Here is a 16,898-nt window from a genome sequence, read left to right as displayed (position 1 = left end):
CACTTTTGTTGTGTTTGTTGAATTGGCTAGCTCACTGTAAAAGCCAGCTCACCTGGTTGCCAAAATAATTACCAACATCAGAAAAACGAAGATCTTTTTAAAATGTTTCATCGGCTTTCAGTTAGAATAGATTTGTGATGGGGAAAATATCTTAGGTGATATATATACTTTGGCATAATTTCAAATTCCTGCATTGGGATCTTTTTCAAAGTACTGGGATACTTTTCAAAGAAGAGATCAATTTGATGTCAGACGCAAAAAGAAAAAATAAATGCAGAAAATGTCAAGGAATATGAAAAAAGAGGTGAAGAATAAGAACAAATGACTGAGGAAGATTTTGTCTTCACTATCTAGAATCAGGCTTTTAAGCTGAAGTAATGAAAGTCTTCTATATTTTCAAAAGAAGAAAACCGTCAAGTTAAATAACCTCAGGGACAACTATTTGGGGGTAAAAACGACAGAAATTCCAATTTCTGAAAAATTCCAAGTTTTAATGTACAGCAATCCAAAATACATAACCATAGAAAAATAATTAATACATATTTTATAAACATATTTACAACGGAAAACCATGACTTTATGCACCAAATTTGTGGCTAAAATTCAGGTCCCTTGGTGGATCCAATTATTCTGACCTACAAATTTTCACAGCCTACAGCATTGTATTGAGGCTTTCTGGTCCCAGGATTGATGGCCCTGTAACTGGCGTTTCCTTGGACCGGGCTAGCTCTTTCCCTTTGCCTCAGCTTCTGGGCCTCTAGGTTTTCCGGCCACCCCACTTATACTCTGGATTGTTCTTCTGCTCTAAGGGCCTATCCAGAGGTGAACGATGCTGGATGGAAGACTTGACACCAAGCGGAGATTTCTGAGAGGTTGAAGGACGAGGGTCAGGGAGCTGGGAGTGAGGAGGGGGAGCGGGTTGCTTGTAGTCAGCTGATTTGTCTGTGTGGAAAGGCCTGTAGTAGGCAGATGGTCCTTGCCCATAACCCAAGGGAGGTCTATAATCAGACATCCTCCGATAATCTTGTTGATAGTTCTGTGGCCGGAATTCATCTAATCTTCTCCTTTTAGCCTCATGACAGTACCTGGAGGGCAAAGAAGAATTCAGAACATTCAACTCAACAGAAGAGGCAAAAATGACCCTATCTAGATCTTGGGATGCTTAACTCCCTCTGGTGCCAAAGGCATGGAAGAGAACAGGAAGGCCAGCCCAGTTCAGCAGTATCTAGACACTAGAGGAAAGAGAGACGATGGGCAACAGCAGAGTTGGAGCCCAAGCCTACACAATTTGTATTGTGGGTCAGGATATCACATTCGCTTACAAAAAGGGGCAAAGCTCACAATGCAAACCTAGAATGCGGTTGAAGGGTGCAGAGATACGTCCGATGAAGGAATGCAAGATTGTTAAGAAAAAATGAACAGCAACTCTGTCCTGGAGAAAGAGAGATAATTTCGCCTTATTTCTAAGTTGGATCTCTTTTTAAGCAGCTCCTACTTCTCATCCATAGGCTAGAGCAGGGGTCTGCAACCTTAAACACTCAAAGAGCCATTTGGACCTGTTTCCCACAGAAAAGAAAACACCGGGAGCCACAAAACCTGGGTGGGCGTGGCCAACTCGATGTCACTCACACCCACCCAGTCACATGACACCCTCCCAGCCAGGTTTTGTGGCTCCCAGTGTTTTCTGTGGGAAACAGGTATCTCTCTCTGTGTGTCTCTTTGTCTGTCTCTGCCTCTTTCTCTCTGTCATTCTCTCATCTCTCTCAGGCCAGGCGAGGAGTGACTGGAAGGGGAGAGCGAGGAGTGGGGCCAGCCAGTGGTTGGTTCAGCTGATAGGGAGCCACAGCAGGGGGACGAAAGAGCCGCATGTGGCTCCGGAGCCGCGGGTTGCAGACACCGCGGGCTAGACATCGCTATCTCCCTCAATCATTCATAATACACAACGAGACTCAAAATAACCCCACCTGGGTGTTGTTGGTGTAAGAGAGCAGGGAGATCAGGCTTTCAAGGTTCGGTTATTAGACCCAACCCTACAGCTCTAGCAGTCCCTGCAATTTCTGTTCCACGATCTGGCTAACAAATGAGGACCCGGATTGTGGGGGCAATAAGGTGACTTTGTATAAAAAAGAACACCGCTTAGAGGGGGCCCAAAAGCCCTACTAAGCAGGTATATACAAAAGTATGAAGGCTATTGCTTAATGCATTGTAAGCCGCCCTGAGTCTCCGGAGAAGGGCGGCATATAAATCGAACCAATAAATAAATAAATAAATAAACAAACACCATTCACTGCTTTTGGCATGCTGACTCCTGCAGAAGCCCCATGGCCTAGCCTGCTTAGCACCTCACCTGTAGTCCGGGTGTGCGCGGTAATTGCGCTCACTGTTGTAGTCGTCATAGTGGCGTTTACGAGAGACGTTGCTCGGCTGGTAGCTTCCTGAGCTCCGATATTGTTCTCTTTGTGCCTGATGATCTGGATACCGTTGATCCCTGTGCCAGCGCTGCTCGTATGGGTGGTACCGGTTTCTGCCCCAATTTGTATAGGCATTCCAGCTGTAATTAAATTGGGGATTCCTCTGCCATTCGCTTCGTCCTGCATGACAAGGAAGGGGAAGAAGCTTTCACAAGAAGCCCCAGGATCTTATCCATGTGGACTTTGTTATCTGTATTTCTGCCTTTGTCTACGATTCATTCGATTTTTATCATCTCTTTTTTAAGAAAATAAGAAGGAGGAGGAGGAGGAACAATAACACAATAATCAAAGTATCCATAGCAGGAACTGCCCATCCAGAGTTGAACTGGGAGGCCCTAGAACCATGTAGCCCATGTGACTCCACTAAGGGGACCAAGGATGGTCAGGTATTGCCCCCTTCCTCTATCTCAGGAAGTTAGATGGGACATCAGGAAGAAGGGAAGAGCTTCTCTGGTTTTCAAGAAGATCTCTTGTCAGATCTGCCATCACACCGCTTCAGCCCTGCTTTGCTTTGGTGGCAGCTTGCCATAAAATATGGGGAGGGGAGATGGAGGGATATAGGAAGGGGGATGAGAGGAAGCAGAAGTGCCAACCAGAGACAACGGTTGAACGATCTAAGGACACAGGCATGGGAAAGGAATGCGAATGCCCACCAAACAGGCATCAAACTTTGGGAATTGTTACCAAAACAACTAATTTGACCCATATTGGACACTAAAAAGGATGTCCAGGTAGAAGAAAGGGAAAATTACCAGATCTGTTGCTGTTATAACCTCCAATGGTCGCTAAATGAATAGTTATAAGCTGAGAGTACAGGTACTCCTTGACTTACGACTACAATCGAGCTCAAAATTTATGTGAGGAATTTCTTGAGTGGGTTTTGCTCCATTTTATGACTTAAAAACCAGTGGTACCGGTTTGTGGACATTAAAAAAGATGACCAAGGAGAAGAAGGGGAAAATTTCTCTCCTAAATGCGCAAATTGGGACAGGCCTGAAAATCTCTCACCTGTGTGGCTGAAATGCCTTCTGTCCGGCTGGTTGTATTTTTCTCGTTGCTGTCTATGAATCTGTGTAGGGTGGGGAGACGGGTGCTGCAGAGTTTGTGCAGGAGCGCTATGGGGGACAGGAGTATCTCGACTGGGCCCAGGAGATTCTCGACGAAGCCGCTTGCCACTCATCTCCTCCTTCTTCTTCTGTTCCTGCCGAGCAGAAAGACAACATGGTCAGAAAACTCAAAAGGCCAACAGTGACAATGACTTGGGTCTCATAAACCAGGGGCTGGGGAGGAGGGAGGTTGCTGAAGAATATTGGAGAGCCCTTTCTTCTAGAGAAAAGGATTAAACAAACAAACAGAAAGAAAAGTGAAAGTTTTAAGGCTTTCCACCCCTCCAACTCTTCATTTGTGACCGAAGATGTCTTCATCATCAAGGTTTGCTAGGCCAGCCCCTTTTGGCTCCCCAGGGACCCTAGTTCCTGAGGTTTTCTCTTGCACAAGATGTTCCCTGTCCTTCCTTCTCTTTATTTATATTTGTATCCCCTCCATTCTACTTCAGGTACACAAACATACCCACACCCCTCTGTTCTTACCTCTTGTTCCCGTGATCGCTTTTTGCTAGCCGTCTTGTATAATTTATGTAATTTTGTTGTGTTAAATTCGATAAAGTTGGCAACAAATATCCATAGATTCCTGAAAGAAGATGAACAGGTATTTTAATGTTCTGTTTTTAGGAACTGGGACAAAAGCCCAGGAAAGAGGAAAGAGATGCCCCAAACAAACAGTGATGGAGAGATGTTTTCTTCTGGGCCCCCAAAATCCCCTCTGACACCCCCTCTGCTTCTAAAAATGTTTTGCTTCAAACTTAGGTCATGAAGACTCCCAAGATAAAGTCTGCAGATTTTGCTCTAAGCATGGCAGGACCCAGTCTGCTACCTCTCTTTACTACTGCGAATGCCTCTATGGTGGTTTTTGAGGGATATGGACAAAAATGTGGATTTTCTTTTTACCACTCTAACATATTTCCACATAGGGGAATTCAACACAATTCAAAAATTGGAGACTGCATTTCCTTTGTAGCATTTCAGCAGGAATTGGACTTAGTTTGCTTGTGGCTACGTAGAGATTCTAGGCTTGATTCCTCTTTTAACTCCATCCCCAGGTTCTGCCTCTTCTTCCCCTACACCTCCAAACTCAAAAAGACTCCTGACCAGGGATGAAATGCTTCTGGTTCAGACCGGATTGCCTGATCGGGTAGCGATGGAAGCGGGTGGTTTGAAGAACCGGTAGCAAAAATCCCTGCCCGCCCCCACCCCATGCCCAGCTGACCTACACAATCATCAGAGGCTTTTTTTTTTTTAATTTTTAAAAGCATTTTTTCTACAACCTCTTCAACTGAAAAAATGCTTTTAAAAGTAAAAAAAAAAGCCTCTGATGATCGCGTGGCTCAACTGGGATCTTCAAAAGCTTTTAAAAGCCTCTGATGATCCCAGCTGAGTTGCCTGATTGGCAGAGGCTTTTTTTCTTTTAAATGCCTCTGATGATCCAAGCTGAGTTGCCTGATCGTCAGAGGCTTTTTTTCTTTTAAATGCCTCTGATGATCCAGGCTTTTTTTCTTTTAAATGCCTCTGATGATCCAAGCTGAGTTGCCTGATCGTCAGAGGCTTTTTTTCTTTTAAATGCCTCTGATGATCCAAGCTGAGTTGCCTGATCGTCAGAGGCTTTTTTTCTTTTAAATGCCTCTGATGATCCAAGCTGAGTTGCCTGATCGTCAGAGGCTTTTAAAAGAAAAAAAACCTCTGCCGATCAAGCAACTCAGCTGGGATCGTCAGAGCCTTTTGAAAGCATTTTTTTACAACCTCTTCCCCGAAAAGGTTGTAGAAAAAATGGTTTTAAAAGTTAAAAAAAAAAAATTGGCCACACCCACCCAGTCACATTACCCCCTCCCCCACCAAGCCACGCCCAAAGAACGGGTAGTAACAAATTTTAGATTTCACCACTGCTCCTAACCCACAAGTCTGACTGCAACATCAAGATGAGAGAGAGAGAGGGAGAGAGGGAAGGAGGGAGGGAGAGAGAGAGAAAGAGAAAAAGATTGGAGATTTGGTGGGTGGGCAAATCACCTTCTCCATATGTCATGAACGTCTGGTTCAGTATGGACTTTCAAACAATTCGTGATGTGGTCGCCTACGTTTAGTAGGCAACTCCGTGTTTGCTCCAGCAGCTCTTGGTCTGTAAGTCCTTTTCCTGGCTTATCCAGCAGCTTCAGTGACTTTTTAACAGGCTTCATCAGCTTTTTGCACTGGGAAGGCAGAAAAAGCAACGCTCCCGCATTAGTGGCGCATCAGAAGGAAGGCAGAGGAAAGGAAGAGGCAACCTTTTGAGGCTGGGGCCCATTTGAATTTGGGGGAGGGGATCTGCTGTGGGCACCCTCTCCAAATGGCAGCCACAGGAGTCTTCCTTGTTCGCAAGACAAGTAAACACGCTGCAGGGAGGACAGCTTTTGAGGGGAAGGTTCATCCTTCTTACAAAGATAACTTCCCTTTTCGATCACATATCAGCAAATCTATTATTTTAGAGATAAACTGGTTGCGGGGGGTGTGGGTGGGGAATCATTTTCTGTTGAGATAAATATGCCAGGGACCCCTGTTTGGCTTGGCAGCATGTCAGCTCTCTTAACAAAGTGACTTATGACCATTTTTTCCCACCCTTATGACCTTTGCACCATCCCCATAGGTCACGTGATTTCACATTCGGTTGCTTGGCAACCGTTTCCTATTTATGACGGCAGCACTGTCCTGGGTTCATGGGATCCCCTTTTGCGACCTTCTGTCCATGGGGAAGCCAGATTCACTTAACAACCATGTTACTAATTTAACAACTGCAGTGATTGACTTAACAGCTGTAGCAAGAAAGGTCGTAAAACGGGGCCAAAACTCACTTAGCTAATTTCCCACTTAACAAACATAAATTCTGGGCTCAATTGTGGCCCTAAGTCTCCCTGTTTTTTTGTTTCTGACCTGAAGAAAGTGTGAAGTCTTGGTAGTACAGTGGTCTAAGGCACCCTGTTATTAAGCTGGTTATTAAGACCAGCTGCCTGCAATTACTGCAGGTTCGAATCTCGCCAGGCTCAAGGTTGACTCAGCCTTCCATCCTTTCTAAGGTAGGTAAACTGAGGACCCAGTTGTGGGGGCAATAAGATGACTTTGTATAAATATACAAAAGGATGAAGGCTATTGCTTAACGCATTGTAAGCTGCCCTGAGTCTCCGGAGAACGGCGGCATATAAATCAAATTAAAAAAAAAAAGTCCTTTCTGGGATCCTTCCTTTCCCCCCCTTCCTCTTTTCATTTTTCCACTTTCACTCCTTTCACCCCCATTCCCTATTTTTAAATCTTTTGGGGTTGGTTAAGTTTATATTTTATCTTTCGTTGGAACGTCATAAAGAAGAGGGAAGCTGATTTCATAACTAAAAAGCTGCCCTCCTGAGTCAAAGGGAAATTTTCTAGGGTCAGTGACTAGCCCCCTTTGACTAGCCCTCATTTGGTTCCTAAAGAAGACTCACAATATCGAAGGTTGCCTTGTCTAATTCATCCTTTTCCACTTCTTCAATGGGGACCTGTTTTGCCTCAGGGTCTTTGTTCTGTGAAAAGAGAAGAGGACATAGCATCTCTCATGAAAACAGGATGGAAAGTCACAGATGTGCCAATAAGGAAATAGAAGACACCCAACCACCCCAAAAAAACCCAAGGGTGGTGAGAAACTTGCATTCTGCTGCCTGGAATTTCCAGGTGATTCCTTTGCCCCTTCAAACAGGGCTCTCCATCTTTATGATAATAAGTACAGGTAAAGATTTACTCTGTCCAGTCATGGCCGACCCTAGGGGATGGTGCTCATCTGCTTATCCCGCTTTTTGGCCAAGAAAGACAGCATTGTCCGAAAACAATTTTCGTGGTCATGTGGCCAGCATGGAAGCATACGCCAAAGGCACATGGAAAGCTGTTACCTTCCCACCAAAGTGGTACTTCTTCATCTACTCACATTTGCATGCTTTCGAACTGCTAGGTGGGCAGAGGAATTGAGGCAAGTAACGGGAGCTCACCCATTATGGGGAACTCGAGTCTCGAACCCAGGCTGTCAGCCATCCAGCTGACAAACCCAGTGTCTTTAACTGCTGATCCACAATCTGGGGAGCTCTTGCTGTGCTCTTTCACCCAGTTATCCTTATCCAATCCTGCTTAGCTTCCCAGTTCTAACGAAGTATTTGAGACACTGTTCGGGAGAACTGAATAATTTTAAGAGCCTAGGAAGCCAGATAAAGCATCATTCAATACATGCTCAATGATAGCCAATTGCAAATTGTGGGCAAGCCAGGTAGTTACAAAGTCTCACAATTGGCTATGATTTGGTTTGTCTTCTTCTGAGATGTTTCTTAGATTTCTCAGCCAAAACCACAATCTGGGGAGTTTCTGATACTCTTCCACCAGTTATCCCTACTCAATCCTGCTTAGCTTCCCAGTTCTAACAAGGACAGCCAAAGCATTCACCCTGGCCCAAAGGCCTAAAGAATGAAGATAAAAAGGAAGTTCTACCCATAATATGAAGTTGATTTTAACCAAGGTTAAATTATTCACATAACCACACAGCCAAGTTACCAACACACATAAGTGAACCTTGGTGAAAATCAGCAATGGCATGGCCACCAAGACAGGTTAACACCAGTAGCTACCTGTTCCATTTCATCCTGTTTTTCTTCCTGTTCCTGGTTTTTGGCTGGCTGCTGAGCTTTGATTTCTTGGATTTTGGCTGAGCGCTGAGCTTCAATTTCTCGGCTTTTGCTTAACTGTTCAGCTTTGTTTTTGTGGCTTTGGGCTAACTGCTTATCCTTGTTTTTGTGGCTTTGGGCTAACTGTTTAGCCTTTTTCTGGTTTTGGGCTAACTGTTTAGCCTTTTTCTTGTTTTTGGTTAACTGCTGAGCTTTGAGTTCTTGGATTTTGGCTATGCTCTGAGCTTTGATTTCTGGACTTTTGGTTAACTGCTGAGCTTTGCTTTCTTGTATTTTGACTGGCTGCTTAGCCTTCTTTTCTTGGCTTTGGGTTAAGCACTGACCTTTGCTTTCTTGGATTTTGGCTAAGCGCTGAGCTTTGATTTCTAGGATTTTGGCTAAGCGCTGAGCTTTGATTTCTGGGCTTTTGGTTAACTGCTGAATTTTGCTTTCTTGGATTTTGACTGGCTGCTTACCTTTGCTTTCTTGGATTTTGGTTAACTGCTGAGCTTTGAGATCTTGGATTTTGGTTAACTGTTGAGCTTTAATTTCCTGGATTATGTTTAACTGCTGATCTTTGCTTTCTTGGATTTTGACTGGCTGCTGAGCTTTGCTTTCTTGGATTTTGGTTAACTGTTGCGCTTTGATTTCTGGACTTTTGGTTAACTGTTGAGCTTTGATTTCTGGACTTTTGGTTAACTGTTGAGCTTTGATTTCTGGACTTTTGGTTAACTGCTGAGCTTTGCTTTCTTGTATTTTGACTGGCTGCTTAGCCTTCTTTTCTTGGCTTTGGGTTAAGCACTGACCTTTGCTTTCTTGGATTTTGGCTAAGCGCTGAGCTTTGATTTCTAGGATTTTGGCTAAGCGCTGAGCTTTGATTTCTGGGCTTTTGGTTAACTGCTGAATTTTGCTTTCTTGGATTTTGACTGGCTGCTTTCCTTTGCCTTCTTGGATTTTGGTTAACTGTTGAGCTTTGATTTCCTGGATTTTGGTTAACTGTTTAGCTTTGCTTTCTTGGATCGTGACTGGCTGCTTAGCTTTGCCTTCTTGGATTTTGGTTAACTGCTGAGATTTGCTCTCTTGGATTTTGGTTAACTGTTGAACGTTGCTTTCTGGGATTTGGGTTAACTGCTGAGCTTTGCTTTCTTGGATTTTGGTTAAGGGCTGAATTTTGATTTCTAGGATTTTGGTTAACTGTTGAGCTTTGCTTTCTTGGATTTTGACTGGCTGCTTAGCTTTGCCTTCTTGGATTTTAGCTAAACTCTGAGGTTTGATTTCTGGACTTTTGGTTAACCTCTCTGCTTTGCTTTCTTGTATTTTGACTGGCTGTTTAGCTTTGCCTTCTTGGATTTTAGCTAAACTCTGAGGTTTGATTTCTGGGCTCTTGGTTAACCTCTCAGCATTGCTTTCTTGGATTTTAGCTAAACTCTGAGGTTTGATTTCTGGACTTTTGGTTAACCTCTCAGCTTTGCTTTCTTGTATTTTAGCTAAGGTCTGAGGTTTGATTTCTGGACTTTTGGTTAACCTCTCAGCTTTGCTTTCTTGTATTTTGACTGGCTGTTTAGCTTTGCCTTCTTGGATTTTAGCTAAACTCTGAGGTTTGATTTCTGGGCTTTTGGTTAACCTCTCAGCTTTGCTTTCTTGGATTTTAGCTAAACTCTGAGGTTTGATTTCTGGACTTTTGGTTAACCTCTCAGTTTTGCTTTCTTGTATTTTAGCTAAGGTCTGAGGTTTGATTTCTGGACTTTTGGTTAACCTCTCAGCTTTGCTTTCTTGTATTTTGACTGGCTGTTTAGCTTTGCCTTCTTGGATTTTAGCTAAACTCTGAGGTTTGATTTCTGGGCTTTTGGTTAACCTCTCAGCTTTGCTTTCTTGGATTTTAGCTAAGGTCTGAGGTTTGATTTCTGGACTTTTGGTTAACCTCTCAGCTTTGCTTTCTTGTATTTTGACTGGCTGTTTAGCTTTGCTTTCTTGGATTTTGGTTAACTGTTGAGCTTTGCTTTCTAGGATTTTGACTGGCTGCTTAGCTTTGCCTTCTTGGATTTTAGCCAAGGTCTGAGGTTTGATTTCTGGGCTTTTGGTTAACATCTCAGTTTTGCTTTCTTGGATTTTAGCTAAGGTCTGAGGTTTGATTTCTGGACTTTTGGTTAACCTCTCAACTTTGCTTTCTTGGATTTTGACTGGCTGTTTAGCTTTGCCTTCTTGGATTTTAGCTAAACTCTGAGGTTTGATTTCTGGGCTTTTGGTTAACCTCTCAACTTTGCTTTCTTGTATTTTGACTGGCTGCTGAGCTTTGCTTTCTTGGATTTTGGTTAACTGTTGAGCTTTGCTTTCTTGGATTTTGACTGGCTGCTTAGCTTTGCCTTCTTGGATTTTAGCTAAGGTCCTAGGTTTGATTTCTGGACTTTTCATTAACCTCTCAGCTTTGCTTTCTTGTATTTTGACTGGCTGCTTAGCTTTGCCTTCTTGGATTTTGGTTAACTGCTTAGCTTTGCCTTCTTGGATTTTAACTAAGGTCTGAGGTTTGATTTCTGGGCTTTTGGTTAACTTTTCAACTTTGCTTTCTTGGATTTTGACTGGCTGCTTAGCTTTGCCTTCTTGCATTTTGGTTAACTGTTGAACTTTGATTTCCGGGATTTGGGTTAATTGCTGAGCTTTGATTTCTGGACTTTTGGTTAACTGCTGAGCTTTGCTTTCTTGGATTTTGGTTAAGGGCTGAATTTTGATTTGTAGGATTTTGGTAAATTGCTGAGCTTTGTTTTCTTGGATTTTGACTGGTTGCTTAGCTTTGCTTTCTTCTATTTTGCTTAACTGTTGAATTTTGCTTTCTTGGATTTTAGCTAAGGTCTGAGGTTTGATTTCTGGGCTTTTGGTTAACTTCTCAGCTTTGCTTTCTTGGATTTTGCCTGGCTGCTTAGCTTTTCTTTCCTGGATTTTGGTTTCCTGCCGAGCTTTGATTTCTTTGATTTTGGCTAAATGCTGAGCTTTGCTTTCTGGCCCTTTGGTTAACTGTTCAGCTTTGCTTTCCTGGATTTTGGCTGAGGGCTGAGCTTTGCCTTCTTGGATTTCAGGTAAGCGCTGAGCTTTGATTTCTGGACTTTTGTCTGACTTCTTAACCTTTTTTCTAGGGCTTTGGCCTGGCTGCTTATCCTTGTTTTCTTTCTTCTCCTTCATTTTCAGGGTATACCCATCCTCCTTGGGGGGAGCAAAAAATTTGGATGCGTAAGAGGACCTTACTCTTAATAAGGGGGTGGGAGGATATATTCAGGCAGCCCTCGACTTACAACTATAATGGGGACCAGACATTTCTGATGCCAAGCAAGGCAGCTGTTAAATGAATCACACCTGATTTAATGGCCTTTTTTTTTTGGACCAGGCTGGTAAGCAGAATCACTGAAGTTGTTAAGTGAATCATGCAAAATCAATAAGCGAATCTGGCTTCCCTCACTGACCTCCCTGTTTGGAAGCCGGGTTGAGAGGCAAATGGCTCTCCTGCATCCCTGGGATGCTGCTGGTTGCTAAGCACCAAAATGTTGATCCTGTGAACTTGGGGATGCTTGCACATCCATAAGTGCAAGGATGTTAAGTCACTTTTTTTTCCTGTTGCTGTTGTAACCTCAAACAGTTGCTAAATGAATGGTTATAAACCGAGGAGTAGAGTACAAGTACTCCTCTACTGATGGCCACAATCGAGCTCAAAATTTATGTGAGGAATTTCTTAAGTGAATTTTGCCCCATTGTGCGACTTTTCTTGTCGCTGAGTTTAAGTGAATCGCTGCAGTTCTTAAATGAGTTGTTAGGAAATGGCTATTGCCTAACTGGTTGGGTTGGCAATATATATAAACCATCAATGCATGTTTGCAGTCAAAATGTATTGTATAACTTTAAGACTGTAATGCTATATTGCATCATACTGTATTCTGATTGGCTAGCTCTGTAGCCAATGTACTTAAGAGGAAGCTTGAATCGTGGCTTATTGTTCTTTTTATATTATTATTGCTACCTCTGCTCCTCTTTGCCTGTTCTCTCTGCATGATCCCTGCTTGATCATTGCTACTTGCTGTTTTCTACTGTTTTACTGATTGTTTTACTGCTGTACTTGTTCCTGTTTACAACTCTAAAAAGAACTGTTTTTATTGCATATGACTACAGCAACTGGTGAGAATGGAGATTTTGCAGTATCCTTCCCCTTGGAGTGGGGAGGGAATGGGGATTTTGCAGTATCCTTCCCCCTGGAGTGGGGTGGGAATGGAGATTTTGCACTATCCTTCCCCTTGGAGTGGGAAGGGAATGGAGATTTTGCACTATCCTTCTCCCTGGAGTGGGGTGGGAATGGAGATTTTGCAATATCCCTCCCCTGCCATGCCCACCAAGCCACACCCACAGAACCGGTAGTAAAAAAAAATGGATTTCAATACTGCTGGTACCTCAGTATTCATGCTTACCTTCTTCTGTCCTTCTACTGATTGGTTCTCTGGAGGCTGCAGAGAAGAGGCTTCATTTCTTGGCTCCTCCTTGATTTTGGGAGTTTTGTTTTCTTCCTGGATTTGGGGCTTCACACTTTTGGCCTTGTCCTAGGTCAGAAAAACAGCCCACGAGGGCACAGAGGATCAGAAAACCCTCCTTGCTGGTCAATTTGGTGGACCCTATCTTTACTTGTGCAAACCCTTTTCTCTATAGAGTCGCCCACCCCCCTGCAGTATTTCTGGGGCTCTGGAGAGTGACCCTCTTTATTCCTCAATGGGGTAGTTTTCTCACGGACAGAGATGATGCACCACTTGTCCTCCTGCACCGGTAGCTTCTTCCCAGGGAGCAGAGGGCAGCTGTGACCATTGGGGCCTTTGCATGGATTCGATTTATGTATTAATTGTGCCTGTTCATGGACAGGGAGGCCCCCTTCATGGTCACTCAAGTCCTAGTTGCTTCCCGTTTGGACTACTGCAATGCGCTCCACAGTGGGCTGCCCTTGAAGGCAAGCAGAAACCTCAAATGATCCAGAAAGCAGCAGCGTCCACAGCTTTGGACACCCTGAGGTTTACTCGTGCTATACTAATGTTGCACTAGTGTCACTTGTCTTTCTGGGGTGCAGTTAAATTTGCTGCTTATCACCCTTCTCTGTGTGTGTGTGTCTGTGTACCAAGATTGTGTACCTCAAACTGTGAAAACAGATCATCAGTTGCACTTGTGGATGTTTCATTGCCTTGTGCCTCAGCCAGGCATAAGATTTCCTCGGTGTCCATTTCCTAGAAGCAATCAGACACACACCAATATGAAATATTTAATCTTGTCCTTCTAAAGTTCTGATACGGAAATGAATTGGACTGAGTTGAATCTCTCCCAATTTCAAATGACACCCCAAGGAGAATTAAGGTAGCTTTTTATCCCTGGTGCAGCCAAGAGGAGGTGCAGAAATCTTTCTTGGATCTGTTCCTAGTTCAATGGCTCACCTGACCTTTCAAACGGACCAGGAAGGGACAGGTATCAAGGACCAACATGCTGCAAACCAAAAGCTTCCGGCTTCTAATACCTTACGAGAAAAGTAGAAGTTATCCTATCAGGATTATTTACCTTTGGGGAAGTAGATGTCTCGTTGTCAGCCATGTCTACCAAGGCAGCCCCTTTAGATGAACTTCCTAATATCTTTTTTTTTGTTTTGTTTTGTTTTGTTTTTTTTGTTTTTTTTTGTTTTTGTTTTTTTTAAACTTCCTAATATCTAACTACCCACCCCACCCCACCACCCAACCCCAAATTCCCTCTAACTATATTATTTAACTGCCTGCTATTTAAAAAAAACAATGAAACAAATAACTAGAATAACCAATACAGAAAGGCAGGATCTGAAAACCTGGAATCCTGAACTGGGCCAACTGATGAACAGCCACACATAAGGTATGCCTGCTCCAGAATTTGGCCAAATTCAAACTGCTCAGTTCCTACAATCCTTAGTAATAACTGAAACTCAACTGGTAGGGGCTACTCAAGCCGACCAATAGGAAGCCCCCCTCCCCTAACTGCCTTCATCCCCGGGTTCCAAGTTCTAAATCCCATTTCTCAGTGAGGTTAGAGTCAACTGACATGGCAGACAGCCAATCTGGTCGATGCTTCAGATGTTGCCCTAGAAACCAGCAGACTGGATTTCTAGACCCACCTTAGGCATGACAGCCAGTTGGATGATTTGGGCCCAGTCATTCCTCCACAGCCCAACCAACCTCACAGGGTTGTTGTGGGAAAACAGGAGGAGTATTAAGTATGTTCATTGCCTGGAACTAATTATAAAAGTAATAAAGGCAGGATGTCCACTCCTGTTCTGGTACTTAGGAAAATAAGCTAGGGAACTAAGCCAGTATTACTCCAGTCCATGCCACCTCTAGGTGCAAATCTTCTGGCTGACGTCATCCTGAAGTCTTTCATTTTGGAAAACAAATCAAGCCGATCCATAGGAGAGTTCGGACATCTTTTTCATGGGTGTCAGTTTTCAGACCGCAGTTGCACCTTCTTCCCCAATGACTTGTCCCTTCCTGCTTCTGCAGTGGACATGATGAGCAGTTTCGGTCAGTCGCCCTGCTGAGAAGGCTACCTGCTGAGTTGGTGGCATTACTGTACCATTCGGGCCTTATATTATAAAACAGAATTCTTTATTGGCCAAGTGTGATTGAAAACAGAAGGAATTTGTCTCCGGTGCATAAACTCGTATTACATACAAACAACAAGTGATGGCTCATAAGTCATAAATCAATTATCGTCAGGAAGCTCACTCCAAATTGACCAGCAATTTATGCAAAAACTTTGGGCTGTGCATTTCCCAGAAGATGGGTAGGCCTCATAAACAATGCCGTTGTTTTATTTGAGGAACGAAGGCGGAGATGGAAGGACTGCCTCAGTATTCTGGAAATACCGTTTTACAAGATACACCTTCTTTAGGTCCATGTTTTTCTTTGTACAACACCTGAGCTAAGGAACCTTTGAAACATCATGTTGGGTTTAGGTCCAGGTGCCAGATGAGAAGCCTCCCATCCTAAAACTTATCTTGATCCCTTTCTATTTTGAATACACCATGGCAGGTGTATCCCCTTCCTTGGGAAAGGGACAGATTGTGTGGGTGTGTTTGCTGTGTATATTGACAACATGCAAGTTTTAGAGAAACCTTTGAGAGTGAGCTCAGTCTGTTCCTAAGTTGTGAGCCCTATCTGACCATCACAACACCAGAAGGACATCCAACTATACACAAAGCCTTGTTTTTGTATGCTTCAAGCATGAACATCTGTCTTATCATCTGCCAGCTCATATTTTATCTTTTTTGAGTGTTGAACACACACTAAGTCGTACACATGGTCATTTTGCCATTTTGCCATTTTTGTTTATTGATTAGCTACCTATTGTATTTTCCTCTTACTCCTTGGTTGGCTCCAAAGACCACCAAGCTAGAACTTCTCAGAGAAATCAATCACTTGTTTGTACCAAAAACAATCCAAGTTCATTGGCTCAATTTTCATTGTCTATCTCTGCCCTTTTCATTCTGGTTTCACCGTGGGTAATACCCACTCAGCAAACAGACACAATGGTGTAGCCACTGGGTGCAGATATTTGCTTGTCTCTTCTCACATTTTCAGATCAAGGAAGTTGAGATGGATGTCTCTCTCTGCCCATATTTAGCTCAAAAATACCATGAGCAAACAGCGCTGAGATTTTGCTAAAATAGGTCAGAATGTCTACTAAGTCATGTCTACCAAGCATGAACATCTGTCTGATCATCTGCCAGCTCATATTTTATCTTTTTTGAGTGTGCGATAAGTTGAACACATACTAAAACTTACAGATGGTGATTTTGCCAAGTGAGCAGAGATGGGATTGCCCTGCTTCCTTCCTAAAATATTTAAATAAATGTTTTTTATTATTTCTCTTCATGATTGGTTCATCAGTGGGCATGATTGTCTTCTCCATTGTTTTGTGTCATTTTGAGAAAACCGAATTGGGGTCACTTAGAGAGGGTCGTAGGGCAGACAGGGTGCTCTCTTCCCACATTTTCAGATGCCTAGGAAGTCAAGATGGAGGTCTCTCTCTGCCCACATTTAACTCAAAAGTACCATGAACAAACCGTGCTGAAATTTTACTAAAATGGTAGGTCAGAATGTCTACCAAGTCATGTTCATGGTTCATCCCACAGTACAGGTAGTCCTCGACCTACAACCACAATGGAGCCCAACATTTCTGTTGCTAAGGGAGGCATTTGTTAAGTGAGCTTTGCCCCATTCTATGACCTTTCTTGCCACAGTTGTTAAGTGAATCACTCCAGTTGATAAGTTAATAACCTGGTTGTTAAGTGAACCTGGCTTCCCCATCGACTTTGCTAGTCAAAAGGTCGCAAAAGATGATCACATGACCTTGGGACACCGCAACGGTCCTAAGTATGAATCAGTTGCCAAGCATCTGAACTTTGATCCCATGATCATGGGGATGCTTCAAAGGTTGTAACTATGAAAAACGGCCGTAAATGACTTTTTTTCAGTGCCATTGTATTGAAAAAAGACATTCCCCCCCCCAAATTTCCATCCATTATCTCTTGTAGCTTCTTCCAAGCTGTGACAGAAGAAACACAGTGTCATTTTTTAAAATATGTTTTTGCCCAAGTAGCGATTACAGAACTGGATAAACCATACATGGAAATC

The 16,898-nt window shown here is 43.2% G+C and overlaps 1 protein-coding gene across 1 annotated transcript; it reads right to left on the bottom strand.

The window, feature by feature from the left end:
- Positions 1–757: 757 nt before the first annotated feature.
- LOC139324138 (chromodomain-helicase-DNA-binding protein 2-like) lies at positions 758–13,833 on the bottom strand. Its single transcript, XM_070953813.1, has 10 exons — positions 13,801–13,833; positions 13,383–13,475; positions 12,678–12,806; positions 8,197–11,427; positions 7,033–7,110; positions 5,591–5,769; positions 4,061–4,160; positions 3,480–3,672; positions 2,348–2,591; positions 758–1,085 (listed from the first exon to the last, which is right to left on the bottom strand). The coding sequence occupies exons 1-10, from the start codon at positions 13,831–13,833 to the stop codon at positions 758–760; spliced, it is 4,608 nt and encodes a 1,535-aa protein (XP_070809914.1).
- Positions 13,834–16,898: the final 3,065 nt, after the last annotated feature.

The sequence above is a fragment of the Pituophis catenifer genome, unplaced genomic scaffold (genome assembly GCF_029215685.1).
Source record: "Pituophis catenifer annectens isolate HBS135680 unplaced genomic scaffold, rPitCat1.0.hap2 SCAF_14, whole genome shotgun sequence".
Taxonomy (NCBI): Eukaryota; Metazoa; Chordata; class Lepidosauria; order Squamata; family Colubridae; genus Pituophis; species Pituophis catenifer.
This window is presented reverse-complemented; position numbering and strand designations above follow the sequence as displayed.

What these genes read in the sequence shown, in the direction of transcription:
- LOC139324138 (XM_070953813.1), bottom strand. Translation starts at nt 13,833, where the DNA reads ATGGCTGACAACGAGACATCTACTTCCCCAAAG. An exon ending in AACAGGATGAAATGGAACAG is followed by an intron (nt 7,111 to 8,196) that starts GTAGCTACTGGT and finishes CTCTTTTCACAG; the next exon opens with AACAAAGACCCTGAGGCAAA. An exon ending in CGCGCACACCCGGACTACAG is followed by an intron (nt 1,086 to 2,347) that starts GTGAGGTGCTAA and finishes TTTGCCCTCCAG; the next exon opens with GTACTGTCATGAGGCTAAAA.